Here is a 22,529-nt window from a genome sequence, read left to right on the forward strand (position 1 = left end):
TTTCCCCCCTCCCCCTTCCCCCTCAACCCTCAGTTCATTCTCAGCATCCAATAGTCTCTCAAGTTTTGCATCCCTCTCTCTCCCCAACTCTCTCTCCCTCCTCCGCTCCCCCTGGTTCTCCATTAGGTCTCTCTTGTTTTCCTGCTAGACCTATGAGTGCAAACATATGGTTTCTGTCCTTCTCTGCCTGGCTTACTTCGCTCAGCATGACACCCTCAAGGTCTATCCACTTTCCTACAAATGGCCATATGTCATTCCCTCTCATTGCCATGAGTCTGAGAGCTTTAAATGTCAAAAGCAAAGGTATGGTTAATGGTGTTTTCTTTTGGAGAGCCAAGTTAGGACTCTGTGCATCTGCTCACACTTTACCAAATATACCCATCAGGATGAAGGAAAAACAATATGCTCCTTCAAAAATTCATATCTTTGGCAATCACCTCGAGTTCCCTACCAAATATGCAGATAAAGAGCCCTGATTTGTTACTCCTGAGAGCTCTCACTGTGCTGCTTTTCTTTCTAAGTGAATATACTTGGGCATACACATTTATTTGTACAATTTTGTCAGATACTCTATTGAATAAATTTATCATTTGAAATATTCTACTCCATGTTATATAATTATAAGTATACTCTAAAAGCCAAGGATGAAATAATGTGAATTCTCTTACAAGACCGTAAAATCTGTCTTGTGGGGTCATGGTATTGGACTTCTGTAAGTGATCCAACTCAGCTGAGCTCTCCAGCACTGGAGCTTTAGTCAGAGATGACAGGGGGTCTAGGCTGTGGGCTTTGCAGAAGATACATTTTTCGACATAGGAAGTAAATTCAATAATTAAAAACTCAGGCAGGTGATTTTTATGGAGGCCTACTACCAAAAGAAATAACCTGCTGCATCACCCATCAGATTTCGTTCAAGGATTAAAAGTGTCTTTGTTCCTCATCTTTATTCTGATTTTAGGATCAGATGGGGTGAGCTTTGGGTAGAGCTTGTTATATTTTTCTAATTATTTTGGTTTCTGTCAAATTGCTGACTTGAACATTTTTCATTTGAGTCCAGTTTTCAAGATATGTATTAGTAGGCCATTTTATAAACCTGCTAAGAGAGTTCATAGCATACTAAGAGAGTATATCAGAGTCAGTTTACACACACCATGAGTGTTCTAAATCTCTGGCTTTTGTTCTATATCTTTTCTACCTCCATGTATACTCTATCTGCTAAGTATACTGCTTATAATACTATATCTGCCAATATGTTAAAATGAAAGAGATTGGTAAAATTTTTGATTACCAGGCTTTAAACAAAAATTTGCCCTTCCTATTCTTAGGTCTTATATTTTTGTTTCCATATCCTGAGTCATTTGTTAATTCATATATAATGCAGATGTTTGATGCACAGTTTAATTTGTCCATATCACTGGGAGACAAACACAGGAAGTATTCTGTTCTCCATCATTATTAAAGGCACCTACAAGCATATGAATGCTGTACAAGTTGTTTGTAAGCCCATCCTAGAACACTAGGTGTTACTGTATTACTATCCAGCACCTCCCTGTGATACTGTAATACCTATAATATACATAATACTGTAATACTTATAACACCTACCCATGATGCTACCTGTAATACTTCACAGTACCTAATATAGGACTTCATACCTAGTAAATACATGTGGCATATGTTTTCAATTTAGGAATGAATGAAAATCAACAGTACATTTACAATATAAAAAGCATCACTGAATAAAATAGATGTTTGTGGATGTTAATTAATATTGAATAAAGAGAATGAGCATATCCTCTTTGATATGGTCATAACATAAAGATCATTATTTAAGTAACTGCCACTCTTGGGAACTTATTAGACAGTGGAATCCACCAGATGGAAAATTATAAAGACATAGAGACAAGATTCTCTAATAGCAGACAATTAGAGGATGTCCCACATCAAGAAGCAGAATAAGGTTCAGTGTGGTGGGGTATTAGCATAAAGGAAGCACATCAGTCAGAACCAGACAGTATCCAGTGGAAACACAAGCCTTTTGTCTAAAGTGCATCCAGTGTCAAACCCAAGCGATCTTAAGGAATATCTACCAGTGGTGACATAATTATAGTACTATGGTTGAGGAATATGAGTCCCATCTTTGGGAGAATTTTGATCAAGGTGATAAAATGTTAGTAATAAAAATGATAATAGCTGCCATTCATCAGGCATTTACGTGTACCCTAAACTATGATATCATATGAATCTTAACAGCTTTATGAGGAAGGCACTTTGATCTTCCCCATGTTGCATAAAGAGAGCTTTAGCAACCATGAATGAAAGAACTTACTCATGGTCCCTCACTAGTGAGATAATTTGCACCCAAGCATTTTGGTTTCAGTGTCTGCATACTTAATTGCTACCATTTCTCAATTCATTAGTTGGATAAATTAAAAACTTTGTAGAGACCAAAAAATAGGCCAAATGATGATGTAAAAGTAGTTTTGCCAGCAACAGTAAGAATTAGGAAATGACTTTAAGTTTTATGAATCAAATGATTAAAATGATCCTGCATGTGGATGTTCCAGAGTGATTCAAAATCTGTACCATTATGAATAAGAGAATAAGTTACATTTAAGATGTAATATGGAGTGGAGGGGGCAACATAATTTGTCAATAGATTGGTGTCCAAAGAAGAAATTTCTTATTTAGGAAATCAGTAAAGTAGCATGGGTCACAACCTTTGGAAAATAAGGCATAGAGAGGAATAAAATTCATTTGCTGCATGTAGTTAAGGCCACATCAGACAATCAGTTTGGAGTACCTAAAAATAGACTGTTTACAAAGACTGGATTACTGTCACTCAGTGATGAGTGTTTGTGAACTGAGGATTGAAAAGTCAGGTATAAAGAAAGAGGAACAAACATTCATCAAACATTTCTTGAGTTCCTGTTGAGGCACTTTCATAGCTCTAGGCATAAATTACAGAGCAAACTAAGAACAAACCTTGTGTGGATAGAACCTATAGGCCACTGAATAAAGATCATTTTAAAATATGTATCAGGGCTGTTCCTCCCGGAAAGAAGGAAATACATCACATGAATATTGCACCCTGAAAAGTAGTAGGTTAAAAAGAAGTTGCAGTAACAAAAGACAGCTCGTGAGGTCACAAGAAGTAGAGGGATATCAAACCAGATGTGTTCTCTCATTTAAGAGCCTGAAGCATACAATTTCTGTGGATCAGGTAACAGAAGTAAGTCCAAGGAGACAGCAATATAGCTCTACTTTATCATGTAACTCTATTTTACACAAAGTGGTAAGATTTCTTCAGTTCAAAGTACAGCATAAATGGTTACCCAAACTACCTCTTGAACAACAATCTGATTAGAAGGCTTTATATGCACAATAACCTTTCAGCCGTCCATCGACAGCTGTGTCCTGCCTCAGCAGAGAAGGCTGCCTTTATTTTTATTGGCCTACCACCTAAAAAGCAGGATTATTTAATGGAAAATCATTAGGTCAATGGATGGATATGAGAGAGGGGGAGGAGAGAGAGAATAGGCTATAATGAAGGTAATAATTCTGGAGATTTGGGGAGACTTGAAAGACTATTTTATAGGAAAAAAATTAAATTTCAGACCAGAAAAAGAAAGGAATATGACATGTAATAAATCTTCTTTAGCAATAGATATATCAAATTGTGAATATCTGTTTTCAATAATTATAAAATCACAATTATTCCACTTTTCTAAGAAGCATACTTAAATACAAGTTTAAAAAACTTATCATTTGTGTATAATGTATGTCAGGGTGCTTTAGAAACTATGTAAGTGCTAAATTCCTTAATCCACTAGTCATTCTGGTGTCTCTTTATTGAACCTGACAACTGTGTGTCCGGCCACAGAGAAACAGTAGGTGATTGACACAGTTTTACTGTGGTTGCCCTCACTTCTTTCAGTCCACCTGATAATATATGCTAACAATGTGAAGTAAATAAAAAGAAAAAAACAGGAATGGAAAGCAGACGACTGCCTCATACATGCAGGGTGATGGAAATAGTACTTCCTAATCACACACAGACTTACGGCACATCTGTCAGCTGAAAACTCCCTGTGCTAAATACATAAATTCAGGCATCCATTCCATATAAAAATAAAAGCAAAAGCCACTTGTACCGTGTGCACAAAAGAACTTCTACCATGTTCATGAGTGAGACTGATATTCAAGCCTTGCAATCCGTGCAGACTTTAACTTAGTTTATTTCTAGGAGCTTTGTTTCACACCTTTTTTGGCAAAGGAAAAGTGACTGAAAACACACCAAAGCACAGAACGCTTATCTTCATGTTGAAATAATTGATATACTTCAATAGAGGAAAGAAATCTAAAAATACAGTTTCTGTTCTTAAAAACTAATATTCAAAGAAATGTAAGAATTAAATAATAATGGAATAATGAAACTAATAACTAGCTGTTTTTTATCATATTCGTAAAGGAAAAAGGTATAAACAAGTAAAGCATGCATGATGTTGCACACAGGTATATCCCTAATATTTGAGTTTTATTGGCTGGATAATCACATATGTGTACAGATAAGTCTGTGACATGACTAATGCTAAAGATGGTCATCACTTTTGCCAAACCAGTTCCTTGATATTCTTCCAACACGTGAGACATGAGATCATGACCTGAGCCAAAGTTGGACGTTTGACCGACTGAGCCACCCAGGTGCCCCCATAAGGTGACCTCTGGAAAGCACCAAAGAATGTGCTCTGGTTACCAGGGGAACCAGCCAAGAGCAGAGGCATGCAACTTTCAGTCCCACCCCCTGACTTCCAGGGAGGGGACAGGGACTGGAGGCTGGATCAGTCAGCAACAGCTAATGATCTAATCAGCGTGCCTCTGAACTGAAGCCTCCAATAAAAAAACCCAAAGGCTACAGTTTGGGAAGCCAGAATGCTCCCCATGTCACTGTGCTGGGCCCACACTCCATGAGGACACAAGTTCATTTGTTCTGAATATTGCCCTCTGTTACTCTTCATCTGGCCGTTGACTTGTCTTCTTTTAAATTCTTTGTAATAAACTAGTAATTCAATGAATAACATAAAAAAATTTTTCACGTTAGAAATTCTCAGGATATGCTTGTGAGTTTTTTGAGAAGTAGGATTGAAAATATGTCCCCTAAATTCTCTCCCTTGCCCTATTTGGATGTGGGTAGCAAATATTTTTGAGTATTTCAGATTCTTTTGCAACTATCCACTTAGTGGACCATCTATACCAATGGTATAAAAATTACCATTTTATACCATTGGAGTAATTCACCCAGTTACACATCTTTAAAAGAAGCAATCAGAAATATGGTCTCAAATTCTCCATCTTTTTTGATCTCTCTACCTCATTTAGAGATTGAGGAGTTTGAGTTATTTTATCTTCCACACCAGTCCCTGTCCTAAAAGTGATTCCAGCAACTTTCCTAGGTACTTTGAGGTATTTGAATAGATTCAAGAAAATCTCAAATCACAACTAACAAAGTTGCCTCTGCATCCATATGGAAGTACAAACAAAACTTGCCAACAGTTGCTGCTCATTACAGCTGATATGCTATAAATGGTTGTTGACACTAAGACCAGATGTCATGGAAAATCCTGCATCATTAGGAAGCAATTGGGTGGGGAAGGAACCTGTGTGTGAGAACATCAGTAGAATCTATTTAAAAACCAACCTAAAAAGTGATCACATTATAGGAATTTAGAGATAATCTCCATATATAAAGATTAGCATAATAGATTGCATTAAATCTAGGAATGCAGACATCTCCCAAGTTATGAACATTAATTGCAAATGTATGTGTATTTGAAAGATGAACTCCAAGATTCTATGAGTTACTCATGTCCACAGAGTTAATAACAGTTGGTCTCAGGACATAAACCTAGATCTTCATCTTTTCTTTAGATCATCATGTTGCCCTTTTCTCTCATGTTCATCTGTACACTGGAAAACCTGTGTTTCTGATTTCACTTTTCTTCTTTGCTTTAGAAAATCAAAATAGTCAAATAGTAACAGATAAGACTGTAGTGGTGATCCTTTTTAAGGAAACAGCCACTAACTAGCTGTAAGATTCATTTCAGCTTTTATGAAATATAATCATGAATTATCTTCCTTTCTGTAGGTGTTCAGAATTTGAACTAACCTACTTGCCAATGAACCTTTGTAGTACAACATATTTTTAAGTTGGAAGCTATATAAATGGTAGAACATGATAACAGGGATTAGTCAAATTTTTGATATATTCCAGAGTGTTGCATATATTTCAAATATGTGTGCTATTTCTAATGTTTCATTAAAACTAGTCATTAGAATCAATCTTTTGATGAAACATTTTATGAAAACAAAGAATCTTTTAATAAAATCAATAAGCATCCTAATTTTTCAGTTTACTTTCCATAATTCCATATTTTAGATTTGCTTAAAAATAGACACAAACTTCAAGCCATTTTCGTGCCATTAATTTTTAAATCTACACAGTAACCTTGAAAAAGCCCTGCCTTTTCCTGGACATAACTGCAGCTGAACAGTCTTCATTGGTATAAGGTAAAACACTGATCCAGATGGATTATTTCCCTGGATGACTCTCAAAGCCCTATAGAGAGGTCTTCTAGGTCATCTCTAGTTATGAATCTTTGCCCCAGTCATTCAGAGGCCATGCATGACAAAATTCTGAAGTGTTCCATTTCTTCTGAATTGACAGATACTTGGTGTTTAAGGGCAGAATGCACACAGCGCTGCCCAGAAAGTTTTGATGTCGTGATAAGAATAAAAGCACATTAAATATTTGAAGTTTATTTACTGATGGCACTGGCATTTCCTCAACAAACTTCAGTATGACTTGATTTAAAAGACCCAAATGACTGAGATTTCTAAAGTGATTAGAACTCTCCTTGAATGAATGTGGTTGACAAATTAGGACAGATGCATATATCCAGAGATCTCTAACATCTCAATGCTTTTGAACATGAAGGTTACAAAGAACTAAACTATTGCTTAGAGTTTGACGTGGTTTTCCCAAGTCATTTGTTCCATAAATTAATAGCTGGAAATTACATTGTGATTAAATTAGAAAATGAATGAATGTAGTGGGCCATAAATTTTGTTTATGAAAATGTCAAACGTTAATAATAATACATTATTAGGTACTGTACTACATTAATAGACAGCAGAGTTCCAACTAATTTTGAGTGTTAGGTTTTTACTAAAAGATATTTTAGCTTGGAGATCTTTCATATTCTTGAGACGTCTTTATCCCAGTGTCTAAGTTAAATTACCATGCGTTTAGTGTTGAGGTGATTTAAAAAACAGCAACACAAAAAAAACCCCTATCAGCCGTAAGAAATTAAAAGTTTTCCTTGCAGTTACCTATTGTCATAATAGTGATGAATCTGATGGCAGTGAACAGCAGTAGCCTGAAGAAGTCTGGTACTTGATTAAAACTTACTTGCCTACACTCTTATTTCTTGTAGACTTAACCTAATTTTTTCCAAGTTCTGGTTATGAGTCTTTGCTAATTTGCATGGCTGGCTTAATTAATAAATATTGGTATAGGCTGTGTTTATACAAGGTCAAAACAACCAAAAGAACTGCCTAATTTAGTAAGAAAAATGTATCCATTTCATGAAAAGAAATATTGAATTAGTTTGCTAACACATAAACAGAACCAATTTGAATGACCTGAATACGTAGATTTCCAGACAGTTGTTTTGGCACTTGTTGACTCCATTGTTTCCCAACTTTTTTCAGTCCAAGGCACACGTGTAAATTTACTGGGTTTTAGCCCAAGGTAAGAACATGTTGAACTCACTCCCAAATGTGTACATTTGTCCAGATACTTGGGGATGGTAGAATTCACTGTATGTATTAATCAGCTTCCTTTTCCTGACCGTCTTCTCCCTTCATTTCCTAAAATCCACAAAGATGGTCCAGGGAAATTCAGAATTTTGCCCTGATGCCTGTTTTTAAAGTTGCAGTGTGTCTCGATGCCCTGGTTGGGAAACAGTGATAAATAGACACAGCCTTATTCCAAGACTGTGTTATCAGTCCTTGAATAATGATAAATACCCAAGAAAATGAAAATGTATCTTTCTTATAGTATTACAACATGTGAGAATACATATATAAAGAATGCTTCGAATCACACTCTGTAGACATATAAATTATGTCTTAAAAAACTGGCATATAAAGAAAAAAGCTAACTATAACATTTGGCAAATAGTAGTACACTCTTTCTGCCTTTAAGAATAAACAGATTCTTAAAGACAGCAATTTAATACGTAATTCAGAATAAGACTCCAAAATTTGTACAGAAATTGTTTGGAAACATTGAGGAATCAAAATCGCTACATTTGGGTCCAAACTCTTGAAGTCAACTAGGATTTAATTTGCACAGTTTCATTTGCCAAATGTCTGTAGATTGGTCCAACTCTTGTTATCATTTTGCCAAGTTTCCTTCTGCTGAAAATGTCTGTGCTCTATTAGGCTTCTAAGTCAATGTCCATGGCCAAGTCTGAACCTCAGCAGCCCTGGGAAGCATGTGAGCAGGTCAAGACAGGTGCTTCCGTTCATTTGATCTCTCCCCAAGTGTATTCTCTTTTCTGCTTAGTATCTCTCCAGTACATTTTTGCATCTGTCTGAAGCCTGCACACATGATAATTTTTAATCATTTTTCTAACCATATTTTCCCTGGGATTTAGGAATGACAGTCTCCTGGAGAGAGGACAGTGCATGACATTTTTTTTCCTATTCTTACAAAATATGTTGTTAGTTTTGAATAGTCACTTAAAATAGGTTCTCACTTCAGTCTCTTTTTTTTTCTTTCTAAATAAAGCCTGAGAATTTGCTTTTAGCTAGCAAATCCAAGGGAGCAGCTGTGAAACTGGCAGACTTTGGCTTAGCCATAGAAGTTCAAGGAGACCAGCAGGCATGGTTTGGTGAGTAGGGCCTCTCTCTACTTCGTGCTGCTCATTCTCTTCTGGCTCATTGTGGACCACTTCCCAGCCAAAACACGACAGAAACGTTCCCTCTAACAACAACCTGACTACATTTTAAGACATTAGATCTTTATAAGCACTTAATTTTACTGATATTAAAGGGTATATAATCTAGAAATAATTTAAGGGAAAATATTAATAGGAGAACAGTTACACATTGACTTTTTCTTAAGGAATGAGTGACAAAATGAATCTTGTACTAAGAATTGATAGAGGGGGTTGTAGTGTTCAAAGAGAACTTTATTTGTATTTGAAAAAAAATCTTTGTTCACACAGAACCTTACTTGATACTAAAAACTGCTGTATAAATAGTCGGTACTCAGGAAACATGAACTATTTCATATATTTTTAAGAAATTAGGGTTTTAAAAATATTATAATGTATATATATATATGCGTGTGTGTGTTTATCTTAATTATCTTGTTTCTTTAAACTTCCAGTTTCCTCTCTAAAACTTTGATAATTTTGAAATTTCTAGATGATGAAATTTCTGTTTCTTTACAATTAAGAAAGAAATTAACTCTAAGTTTAAATTAGAACATTTCTAACCAGGCTGTGGATTGTTTTAATATTTATCTTCTTAGGATATTTTATTCACTTTTTTTCATGCCTCCGTTTTTGCCATTTCCCAGTACTGACCCATTTTTCATGTAATGTCCCAAAATATAACCTCTCCCCAGGCCTCAATCTTACTTTTCTGACTTTCAGTGTATTGAGGTTAGGTTATTTTTTAAATTATTTCTTTTTCACTTCTCATTGCTTTTCTTCTGAACAACAGAGCACTCAAAAAATGCTTATTCCTTTTGTTTTATATGCAAGCCCTCTCTGTGTTTTCCTAAAGATAAGGTGTGCACAGAGATCCTAGGATCCGCTGTCTCTAATCTGTCCCAGCTTGTAAGTGGGAGTGGGTGACGTGGCAGCCTGCTCCCATGCCCTCTGCCAGCGGCTTAATTTAGGGCCTCATTTTCTACTTCCTGCCCTGTTTCGATAGTACCTGACTGCTATCTTTGTCTGTGATTCCTCCTGATCTTAATACTGCCATTTGCATTAAGTTTCTCCTCACCCACCAGATGAATTTAGCGTCTCCAAATTTGGCACTTGGATTGTCAGCTTTTGACATATGAACAAGCTTGTTCCTGTTAATTGCAAACTCAGAGAAAGTAGGACCTAGAATAAGTCCTGTAAATTGAAGATTCAGACACATCTTTGTATCCTGGGTAAGAACATGGTTGACACAGATAAAGAATATATAGTAATTTGGGGTTTGGATTCCAACAGGAAGTAGCAGGGCAGTTGCAGAGATGGATAGAGTAATTAATGGGGATGCTTAAATTAAGCAGGAGATCCTGCCCCTCAAGATGCTGACACGTCCGTATCAATAACTATTTACCAAGCAGTGTGGGAGCATCTTTACAGAAGCATGCATGAGGTGCTGTGGAGCACAAGAGAAGAAGGATGAAATTCTGCCTGTGGGGAAAGTTTCAGTGATTGGTGTACTCTTCTGCCTCCCTAATGGGTGAAAGAGAATTTCTTCACTAACGTAAAGGCCATACAGAGGGATCAGCGCATACAAAATCTCAGAGGCATGAAACTATTATTTCTATTTAAGGAATAACAAGAAATTTGATATAGCTAAAGTATAAAGTATATTGGAGTGAGTGGTAGTTAATGAGGTGAGAACGGATTTTATGTGCTTTTGAAGGATTTGGCTTTTATCCTAGAAGTTTCAAGGATCTGGTGAAAATTTTTAAGTAGGGAAGGGCATAATTGGGTTTATGTTATGTAATGATGTTGTGAGTAACAATGTGGAGGGTGGCTTAAGGATACTCAGCCTGAAGGCAAGGGACCAGTTAGGCTAATACAGTAAGTCAAATTATGCCTGATGATAGCTTGAACTAATAAGTATGAAGAAACAAGTTCCAGATACCATGCAAAATAGACAGGGTCTCTGAACTCTAAGGCAATCTGTTTAGAGGAAATCAAAACCCTAGAGGTTGGACTCTAGCCCCATCTAGAGAAAATTGGGACCCTGTTTCACAAGACTCTGGGTTTGAAGCAGAATACTAAAATAGGGACTTCGGTTTAGGCTAGGGATGTAATTGCCATAACTGGGATTAGACATCAGGAACAACACAAGCCCTATTATCAGAGTTGAGGCTACAAATTAACATCACCACCTTGGTGTGGTGCTTGCAAGAATGATATCATTGAGCTCGATTTTTAAATCTCTCCTGCTTTTGAGCTCTATGTTTTATCTCTTGTGCTAGACCACAAGCTGTTTGAGGACAGAATTGTGTGTAGTGAAAAAAAAAAACCCTGCTTTTTGAATGAGAATACCCAAGCTTATATCCTGTCTGGGGTTCTTACTAGCTGTATGATATTGGGCAAGTCACTTTAACTCTCTGAGGCCCATGTCCTCTTTCTAAGCAGTGATAATAAACACTTCCTTGCAAGGCTGTTATGAGTCTGTAGGAAAATGCCTGTGCTATAAACGATGTTGAAAATGTTTTCAGAATCATCTTGGCATGAAACACAATGTCACAATTCTTTGACTGCTTAGTGAAAGTTGTTGAGCAAATCAGTGAGTGAACAAATACCAAGTTCGTGAAGGTAATAGCATCCAAATAAAAGTATACAAATTTAAATTGTGATTATTTATTTCTAAAAGTGATCTGGTTCCAGAGAAAGAATGACAGATTGGGAATAAAATCCCCATTTCTTCTTCTGTATTATACTATGACACTTAAGTTCTTGCTAAGGTACCTATTAGAGTAATGACTTTTAAGGTGCATTTTAAGTCCTAAGAAATTCAGCATTTCAGAAAGTGTAGAAAAAAAACCATAATTTAAAAGCTTAAGCGAAAGGACAAGTTTTTTTTCCCCTTTAGAATATTTTCAGCTTATTCTACTCAAGTTCAAGTGAATCCTCATTGTAACCTACCTGAGGAGAAGGAGGCATGTACTGTACTACACCTTGTGGGCGTTCTACCAGATATATCATAGAGTTTAAAGTAAAAGCATGTTTTAGTATGAATGACTTGTTTTGATATTTATTCAGTATTATCTACCAGCATAGTCTCATGTATTTGATTAATTTTATCCTGTAAAATGTATTATCAGTGTTAGGGATAGGAGTCTTTTATCTTGATAAAATAAATTATCTTAATTTTAAGAAAAGAGCAGAACTCTTCATTATATAATGCCAGGAGTTCAGGCTTTTGCACAATTTTATTTTGATATAAGAGGTCTTCTATAAATAAAAATGATACAAGGCTTATAGAACTTGTTTATTGTGTGTTTTTAATGCTTATTTTGAAGCCTAAATGTTTTTCTCATGATAATGTCTTCTGTATTCTTAGCCCCAATCTATTTGAGCACTAGCCAAAATGCTAGAAGTAACACCTTGTGTCACTACATTTGTTAAGATGGCTAGGAAATTTACCAAAGCAAAATATCCAAATATAGCCATTTCTCCTGTGGGACTGGAAGTGCTATTTACAATATATCTCTAGTTCTTTGTTGCTGCTAGGGAAAGAAGGACAACTACCACCATCTTGCTTCATGTAAGAATTGTTTTACTTGGTTGCTGTTATGTCTCTTTTTATTAAGGTGTTTTTTTAATGCAATGGATACATTTCCAACAGTAAGTAATTCTCTTTTTGTTTTGGTCTGTTCTGATATTCCTATTGTTTTCCCAGAGTGAGAAACACATACTGTCTCCAAAGAAGGCAAGCTCTCATTAACTTTCTCATACATCGTGAAGAATGAGATTCTTATGAGTTTAATCTCCTGCTAAGGAGGGCTTTATCTGTTTTACCCTCAGTATTTTGATATTCATGAGAACACACCACACAATACAAAGTTCCTTAATGTTTATGTATTAGTGTATATATGGTAAAACCTTGGTTTGTGAGCATAATTCATCCCAGAAACATGCACTTGTATATCAAAGCGAATTTCCCAATAAGAAATAATGGAAACTCAGATGATTTATTCCACAACCCAAAAATATTCATATAAAAATGATTACAATACTGGAATATAATTAAAAAATACAAAGAAAAATAAACAAATTAACCTACCTGCACCTACCTTTGAAACCCTTCATGACTGGTGTGAGGGAAATGAGAGAGGAGGGTTATTGTGTAGCATGACTTTCACTATCACTAACAGAATCACCACTACCTATTGGCTCAATGGAATCTTTTTCTACACGGGAGCCATTGTGTATGTTAACACAGATGTTGACTATGTACAGTATTAATAAACTCTTGTCATGTACTGTATTTAATGTGACTGGCAATAAGGCAGCAGAGGAAAGGGTCTATATCTGTAAGCAGCCTGAACTAGAGTGAAGCAAAGCACTCCTAAACCTACTTTTGTGTGGAAACACAAAAGACTGGCATTGGTTTCACATCGGGTTCCTTTGTCTGTATCTCAGCTCGGGAGGAGTTGGAATGAGAGAGAGCAGGTGTGGTATACCAGAAGTCCTTCAGGACTCTTGTGCCCATCCCTACCTTGGAATTAGCTGACTCCACATCACTCCTTGATGTAATCCTCAAACTTTAGTTAATGGAACTGCCATTGTTCAGCAATTCTTTTACCTCACATCTGTCAAGCAAATGCTTCTTTTAAGTAAGTTTGAAGAGGAGGCAGATCTGCTATGACCCATGTAAAGCTTAAACTACAATACAGGGGTCTTTTGGGGGAGTCTCTTCTCACTATCCATTATATCTTGCTCCACAACAAAGGAAAGGAAAAGTAAAACAAGTGGAAGGGGGTTAAAAAAACCCAGCCCTTTGACTCACCTTCTAAAGTAATTTATTTCAGAGAAATAACCATGCTTTTATATATATATATATATACACACATACTTGTTTTTGTACCTTTTTACACATTGTTTGTACTTGGTAAGTTTAAAGATGGGAAGAAAAAGCTCCATTCCAGGGCATTTTGCATCCCAGTAAATATATAATGAGCTTCCTCAGTGATTTGTGGTTAGAGGAATTCCTGATTACAAAAATGTTTCATTTTTATAAGTGCCTTAAATAAATCTTCCAAATGAGAATAGTTATTTTTAGTCTTTTTAAAAATATTTTTATTTGAAACCTGTTATTTTCATAAATGAGAAGAAAAATGTTACTTTAGGTTCTAGCTATAAATTGTTATTTAAATATACCTTATTAGAGTTTACATTGATTTATACAATAATGAAACTTTATACTGTCATCTGATTTCTCTTACCACATTTCTCTCTCTCTCTTAAAATTCTAGTTGATACTTGTTCAATAGTGAGTCATTCAAATGTTCCTGAATCTTCTCTTTAGTTGACAGTTATAAGTACATACTGACTGTTTATTAGTACACTGTGATCTCTGATATATTTCTGGCTTATTTCTTCTCTTAGTGAGTTCTTCAACTACTCCCAGCCCCATCCCCACCCATAGACTACCTCACTTTGAAAAGATATTTACTTAGCATCTATGTTTTGTGTCTTTCTGTTTTATAGGTAAATGCTTCTCATAATAAAATTATGTAGGTATCATGATAACTATCATCTTTTTTAAGGTTCTAACCCTATCTTCAAATTTCTCCTCATTTCTTTTCAGGTATAGGGGGGAAAAGACTTTGTTTCTCCCCTCCTAGGTCTGTGGCTGGGGCCTATGAGTTGAACTGACAAAAGACTGATGAACAGGAGAAAAGCATAATTGTTTTGATGTTAATATTTTAACTTTAATGTACACACAGACACCTTCCTAGAAAAGAGGTGAAGATATTCAAAGAAAGCTAGATCCAGGGGCTTATATCCCATTTTAACAAAGAGTAATAAATTGTGAATATTTGATAAGACAAAGGAAAAAGGGGTTTGGAGTAGGGGCATTAAACTGTAGGGAAATAATGAGGAAAGACATAGAGAAACTAATGAAAGATCAAGGTTATTTTACTAAGGTTAGTTTGTGTAGATTCATCTTGCTACCAGCTCCTGTGCCAATAATGTTCTCCTCTTCCTGATACAGAGAGAGCACCTTTTTCATTAGAAGTGTATGCCCTACTCTTAGGTAGAAAGGAAGAGATTAAAGAGCCTGTCCTACATCTGCTAATTCTCAGTTGCCTTCAGCTGAAAACAGTCAGTATGCCACCATGGCATATTTTAGGGTGGTGTGCTATCTCTTTCACAGGTTTCATTTCAGTTTCCACATAAGTACATGAGAATAAGAATTTCTAACCAAGTAGACTTAAGCATACACACTGACTATTTAGCACAATAGAGTACCCTTCAGAGCCTTATTTTATTTTGACAAACATACCAGGTTAAAAAGTCCTCCAAATGTTTTATTCCTTAGTTTCCGATATCATATTGGTTTTGTTAAGTCAACTCTGACTCCTTAATATCCATTTTCCCTAGGTTTTGCTGGCACACCCGGATATCTTTCTCCAGAGGTTTTACGTAAAGATCCTTATGGAAAGCCAGTGGATATGTGGGCATGCGGTAAGGAATCATATTTCTATGCAAATTTTACAGTACACCAGTATTGTTATAATTAATGAGAGTATCCTTTAAATGTGAAGTTGATTCTCTCTGGTGATCAGCTTAGAGTAGTAGTTCTCAAGCTTCAGCCTACCACAGGTCACATGGAGGGCTGGTGAAGGCACAGGTTGCTGTTTCTGATTCAGTAGGTCTTAGGTAGCAGTATCTGTGTTTTTAGCAAGTGCCCAGGTGATGTTAGTGTTTCCGGGTCTCAAAGCACCTTGAGACCAGGGACACAGCGTCGCCTGGAGTGGCCATGAATTTATCCTGCTGTCCTTCCACTCATCCAAACAGCCCTTTCAACATGTGCCACATCTATACAACATGTTTGGCAGGGACTAGAAGTGGAAAAAGTTGATCTTGAAAAAGAATGCAATTAGTCTGTTCTGTGGACTGAGCTCTGCTTTAGGCCTTTAGCAGCCAACTCCAATCGAATAAGTATCCTGTGCAGGCTCAGAGCCATATAATGAATGTGGAGGATCTTCACCACAGTTTTTAAATGGAATTTCTGTGTGTTACTGTACCCTATGAATAGGTGAAAGGCTGAAATAAAAGTGATACCATAGAATACTCTGAAATATTTTTCAAACTGGGGTTATTGATACAGACTAGTTTTCTAGGTTCTTGACACTGTGTCATCTCTACCAGTCTAAGTCATGTGGCTTTAGTGTGCTACAGATGGATTTTGTCACCTTTGCTGTTTGTAAGTCTGGACTGATTTGGTTTAAAAAAAACTTTATTTGATTATGACAATACTTTTTAGATTTGGCTTTATGGAAAAATAAATTCATTACCATTACTTTGTAGTGATAGGTTATCCTACACTATATTTCCTGTCAACTTGATCTCATTAGCAATAGCAGCTTGGTGTTTGGTCTTAAACTGGATGCCTCTTGGACCTTTAGACTTACCTTCATGCCCAGAAAAGTAGTTATGGGAGGAGCACTATATCTGGAGTCACGACGCCTGTGTCCAGGCCTTTGCTTTGCACATACTAGCCCTATCTCTAGTATCTTTGAGTCAGTTTCTTTGCCTGTAAAACAGGAAATATTACCCTTGTAGAATTGTATGGGGATCAAATAAAGAAACTTTATAGTTTGTAAATAAATTTAAAATGCAAACAGCTATTTCTCTAAAAGGTTGGATTGTCACTTAACTAAAGGATGAGGCCTTGGGTGTCTTCTCTGTTCCCAAGCTCTGTCTTCCTCCTGCCTACCTGAGAATGTCTTCAAGTCTGAACTCTGTATCTTTGCGTTAGAGCATTGTCACAGAATGTCCTTGTTCAAATCTAAATGGTAATGGCGGATAACTCATATATTTCCTTTGCAGCATATCAGCTTTCATCATAGATCTGTCATTGCTGATGAATTTAAAAAGCAACAAAGAGTGTCCTGAGAGGCAGGCAGACGCAGATGGGGTTTATGGAGGATGGAGTTGATGGAAATGTAGCTGGAGTTCTGCACTCGGAACCTGAACACTAGCGGGTTAGTGTGGGAGAGGCAGATCAGCAGCTGGGGCAAGAGACTCAAGAGTCTTTCTTTCCTGCCTTATTGAGAAGGTCATGTCTAGCCTCCCTCTACTTCCCTTTTTCTCCATCCATTCTTTTTCTCCTCTTTCCCCTCCTCCCTACCACCTGCTCCACAGGCAGGAGGCAGGGTGTGCAGTGGTTGAGAGCACCCATTCACCCAGCTCTTTGATACTCTTGCTGTAGGACCTGGCACACAGTTTATGCAGTCTCATATCTCAGCTTCTTTGACTACAACAGAAAGTAAGAAAGTGTTTCTTTATAAATGAAGCTTCAAGATAACTGATATATAGACACGTGAGAAAGAGAGACTTCTACATTTTATTAGATGACTCAGCATTATTGTTTTGATTAGCAGTTGAATATTATGATAGCTTCATCTGGTTACCTGAATACCAAATACCTCTCTCCCTTTGCTTTCTTTGCTCTCCTTTAAATTATTTTTTTTGCAGGCCTTTGATTCTGACAAAGATGCTATTGTAGACCAGTTTCACAGCTCCTGAATCATATTCATTCAGATAATTTAAATAAATCATTTATGTCATTCTTGATATTTTTTTTAATTGTGTGTCTTAAAATCCCTTTGGGATCACATAGGTAACTATGGAAATGTCTTAGATATTCTAATATCGTGTTTTGGGGGAGAATGACCACCCCCCCTCCTTCCACGAACATCAAAATGGAGTCTTCTGCTTTTTGTTAATTTCTGGATCACTGAAGTGAGTTTGGAATATTGTCTTACTATTTTATTATATTTTCACTTCACTAAGATAACATGAAAGTTACATTAAATTCTCTTATTTTTGTAAGACAATCCACCCTTTCTCATCTTCGAGGTAATAAGCACCAAGGGAATCTATACATTATTCAATTGCTTTTAGATTATGGCATATCTTGAGAGAAATTCTTTTTTAGCCATCCATCAGCACTAGCACTTGCCTATTGAATAACTACTTCAAGGCTAGACATGGAATAGTGTGGTAGGAAATGACACTACCCAGATAATAAAAGAAATGCAGAATAAGACATTTAGCAGAATGGCAGCTAACCTTCTGTGAATTAAGCTATGAGCATGCACTACAGCAGTTGTCTCTTTAGCAGTTGACATAGAGCAGAGTGAAGCACAGTATTGGTATAATAAGCTAAAAGAAGTTGGTACATCAATTTATTAGAAATATGCAGTTATCCATACATAGGACATTTCAAATGTGACCACCATTACATTGCTTTTGAGACCTCACAAAGAATGTAGTCTGACCTGTATTCAGTCTTTGAAAGCGACTAGTCTTTTATTGGAAAGCAAATAATGGACATTAATGAAACAAGAACATACCCCTGTGTTCTACCTTAACAACAAACAGTATATTGATTTTGACAGCTTTCTTGCATTTATAGCTGTTTCCATAATTCCCCAATGGAATGAACAGATGCTGTTTATAGATGTCACTGAATCACTGGATTTTAACAGAACTTGCTTCTACATCTTGGCTCAAATGTAAGACCATATAAACCTAGCCAACACACAAACACGCACACACATACACACTCTTGTCTTACCACATTTCTATCTGAATTAGATATCTCTCAGAACAGTTATGAGTGATAACAAATTAGCAACTATCACAGAATGTACCATGACTTTTGATAAGCCTTTGGAATATTATAGAATATATTTCTTCTTTTCTTGTGTGGTCACTATAGGTTCAGCACTTGTGTGATTACTGGGCCTCAGAGTGTATATTTGCTAAGGGTTCCCATTTTCCTTAGAGATTATGGGTTGTTTTTTTTATTTCAGCTGAGATAAATCAGCATCGAGCACTTTTTAAGAAAGTATTTACAGTCTTGAAATCTTAAGCCTACTGGACAGTTTGTTGCTATGGTTACCGTACACTGGTCAACATTTGTTGCTTATGATTACCAGTTCTGTGATTATATTTGGCCACACAGGTGCACCTCACGATTACAAGGCCCTGTTGCCTTCATCCTTTATGACCAACATCCTCATTAGTCTTCTATCCATGGGGCTTTACTCCTAATTATAACCTCTACCAATATTGCCTTACTTTGAACTTTCATATTCTCTTAGATTTCTCAGGATACACTATTATGATGTCCCTAACCTGATGTTTTCAAAACATGGAAACATGTTTCAAAGTGACATGAGTGCTTACCAAAATTCAACTTTCTGGGACACACCAAAGAACTGCTGAAGAAGCTTCTTTGTGGTGAGGCTCAGGAATTTGCATTTTATCAGGCTTGCTAGGTGATCCTAGTCCCTACCCACCAACTTCGAACAGCACTAGGCGAGCTAGCTGCAAGTTTCTTTAAAGCAGCAAATTTTAGGATTCTTACACAATATAGCCAGGTTTCAAACAGGTAGTTCACAGATGTTTTGCCCAAACTGCTGGACCTTTTACTTTGGGGGCTTGTTGACATTTATTATTTATCTTTATAACTTATTTCAGGAGATTTCACTAAAGTAATTGAAAGAACTAATAACAAGGTACTTTTGTTCTTATATAGCAGCCATGTCTGTCAGGTAATGGACACGTGCTCTCCTGGTTTCCCACCAGCCCCATGCACAGTGCAGGCATAGGCATTCATCTCTGCCTGGTGCTGGGAGACCTGTTTGCCACCCCTACTATATGACATAGTTCCATCATCTGGAAAACAACTTCCTGTCTTGCTAACCTTGATCTTCTAGATCTTTGTTCTTCCCATAATTGTCCCTGTAGTTCAGAGTTAGTTAAACAGGTGTCCTATTTAAATTGCATGGTGATTTTTTTTTGCATAAGTATTGCAATACAAAAGAAAGCCATACTTATTCTTCACATAGTTAATTGTGCATTTCCAAACTCCACTCACAATATGCCCTTTATTTACTGAGAGTATTAAGGCAATGTCATGTAAGATTGTTCCATTAACTCCCCATGGACTTTTCAGAGTTTTTGAACATTGCTTTTTTCTCTCTCCTTTCATCAGAGTAGTTACTAGAATGTTTTAATCATCATTGTAATTATAGGTTTAATCATTTTTCTAACTATGGCTTTTATTAAAATCATTTTTGAATGTTCTTGATAATGTAATCTTTCTACCTAATCAGTAATCAGTGCCTCTCACCTCTTATTAATCAAATATCTCTAGCATTGCCCAAGTACAAATGACAGTTAAAACTAGTTTCAACTTCTATTTTTAAATGTTATATGAAGCTGCCTGTATCAAAATAGTTGTTTTAACTTTTTGTTTTGGAAATTTTGAAGCATTCAAAAGTAGAATGATATAATGAAATGACAGCTAATCCTATTTCATCTACACCACCCAATTCATCCCTACACCCCAAGATTATTTTAGTAAAATCCAAATATAATATCAATAAATCCATACATACCATAATGTGTGTCTCTAAAAGAAAAGAGTTTTTTTTAAAAGAATGACAATAATAGCAATACTTTAAAATTTAATATAATAATAACTGCTTAAAACCATCAACTATCCAGTAATTTTTTTTTTCAATTTTCCCTCCTGTCTCATAATTTTATTGCTGGTTTGGTTGAGTAGATATCTTTTATTTATTTATTTTTTTGTAAAGTTTATTTTTGAGAGAGAGCGGAGAAGGCACACATGATGGGGGAGGGGCAGAGAGAGAGAGGGAAAGAGAATTCCAAGCATGCTCCACGCTGACAGCACAGAGCCTGATAGGAGGCTTGAATCCATGAACCATGAGATCATGGCCTGAGCCAAAGTGAAGAGTCAGATGCTGAGCCACCCAGGTGCCCGTCTTAGGTCTCTTAATTTGTAATTTCTGCTTCTCTTATCTTTCCCCCTCCTTACCTCCCTTCTCATTTCTCTGTGTATTTGCTTAAGAAACCTGTAGTTCCCACATAGCACCACTATGGGGTACCTGATATTGGTCTCTACATGTTTACCACTGTAGGGAACCACGATTCCTTGTAAAAGGAATTCCAAGTCTATCTCAGGAAAAGTACAAGTTGATACAGGTGCATCTTGTTATAGCAAGAGAGAGAAAACTGTTAAAGACCACAGACTTTTGTTTTGTTTTGTTTTGTTTTGTTTTTGCAAGAACACATCAAGGATGATATTACCTCCAAAGGTGGGATGTTTCTTGTAATGTTAGTAGCTTTGGATGATCTTTACCTAGATATTAACAGGACTCAGGAGCCAACTTGAAGAGGCTTCTTCTAGTGAAAGATGGGACAGGTAGAAGATAAATGAGAAAAATAACAGTAATAGATTGAAACACATCAAGTTTAAATCCATGCATTCATGATGATGATCAAAATATAATAGCAATCCTAACACATGGATTAGGAGATTAATTAATGGGGAACCAATGTATTATTTCAAAATCCAATTCATAAAGGGGAAAAAAGGTCTGTTACTTTACCTTTCCTGTATGAACTGTATAACAAGGTCACCAAATAATTGATGAGATAAGTTATTCTTAGACTAAAGAAGGTATAATAGAATTAGAATATCTTTTTTTTTAATAACCCCTAATGAAATATCTAGGTAGAAATCATCAAAGGCCAGTAATCTCCTGAGAATCATCCAAACTTTGGAAGCTATATCCTCATCCCTGAAGTGTTCCAGACAAAAAAAAAAAGTGAAGATTTTGACCAGTTTTTAAAGATTTTACTGCCTTAGTTATAGGGTAAGAAAAGAAACTATTTTTTTCATTTTTCTTTTCTCTGACCTAGGAGAAAGTGGTAAAATATTAGGGTTATCAATTAAGCTTTACAGGAAAAAAGTAAATTAGAATGGGAAAGACTCTCAGTAGACAGTAAAAACTTTAAAGTAATAAAGGGCATAGCTAAAGGAAAAAGCAGATACAGAGAACGCTTAAGACAGAACCAAATTAAAACCTTACTCTTGGCCAAGACCTTTCAATTAGACAACACAAACCATTTAAGATTTAAAATGACCATTTCTCTTCATAAATGAAGAAAACGTAGCACAAGCCTGCTTGCGGCTAAAACAGTTACTTCATATAAGCTCTCAAACCATTTCCTCGTGTATAAAACGGGGACAATAACATTATCTACCATTATCTACCTCAGCGTCTTATAGGGAGTTTATCAGGTAATGCACTAAAAATGTTACCTACAATAAAAATTGCTCTATCATGACTCTCATAGTTATTCTATACTTAGAGAAAATTGAACTCCAGAAAAGCATTTAATTCAGGAAGGCTTAGCCTCCATAATGAGCAAATTAATTTTTTAATTTTTTTTTAATTTATTTTTGATACAGAGAGAGACAGAGCATGAGAGGGGGAGGGGGAGAGAGAGAAGGAGACTCAGAACCAGAAGCAGGCTCCAGGCTCTGAGCCGGCTGTCAGCACAGAGCCTGACACGGGCCTCAAACCCACATACCGCAAGATCATGACCTGAGCCGAAGTCGGAGGCTTAACCAACTGAGCCACCCATTTGTCCTAATGA

At 36.3% G+C, this 22,529-nt stretch overlaps 1 protein-coding gene across 21 annotated transcripts in view; it reads left to right on the plus strand.

Annotated features, from left to right (window-relative positions):
• The window catches only part of CAMK2D (calcium/calmodulin dependent protein kinase II delta), a 293,523-nt gene that overhangs the window by 209,520 nt on the left and 61,474 nt on the right, over positions 1-22,529 (plus strand). For all 21 annotated transcript variants that reach the window (XM_029941778.1, XM_029941727.1, XM_029941673.1 and 18 more), the window contains exons 7-8: positions 8,855-8,957; positions 15,423-15,506. In XM_029941778.1, coding sequence (XP_029797638.1) covers positions 8,855-8,957; positions 15,423-15,506 — 187 coding nt within the window. The remainder of the gene's footprint in view (positions 1-8,854; positions 8,958-15,422; positions 15,507-22,529) is intronic.

Source organism: Suricata suricatta, chromosome 1 (genome assembly GCF_006229205.1).
Source record: "Suricata suricatta isolate VVHF042 chromosome 1, meerkat_22Aug2017_6uvM2_HiC, whole genome shotgun sequence".
In the NCBI taxonomy this organism is placed as follows: Eukaryota; Metazoa; Chordata; class Mammalia; order Carnivora; family Herpestidae; genus Suricata; species Suricata suricatta.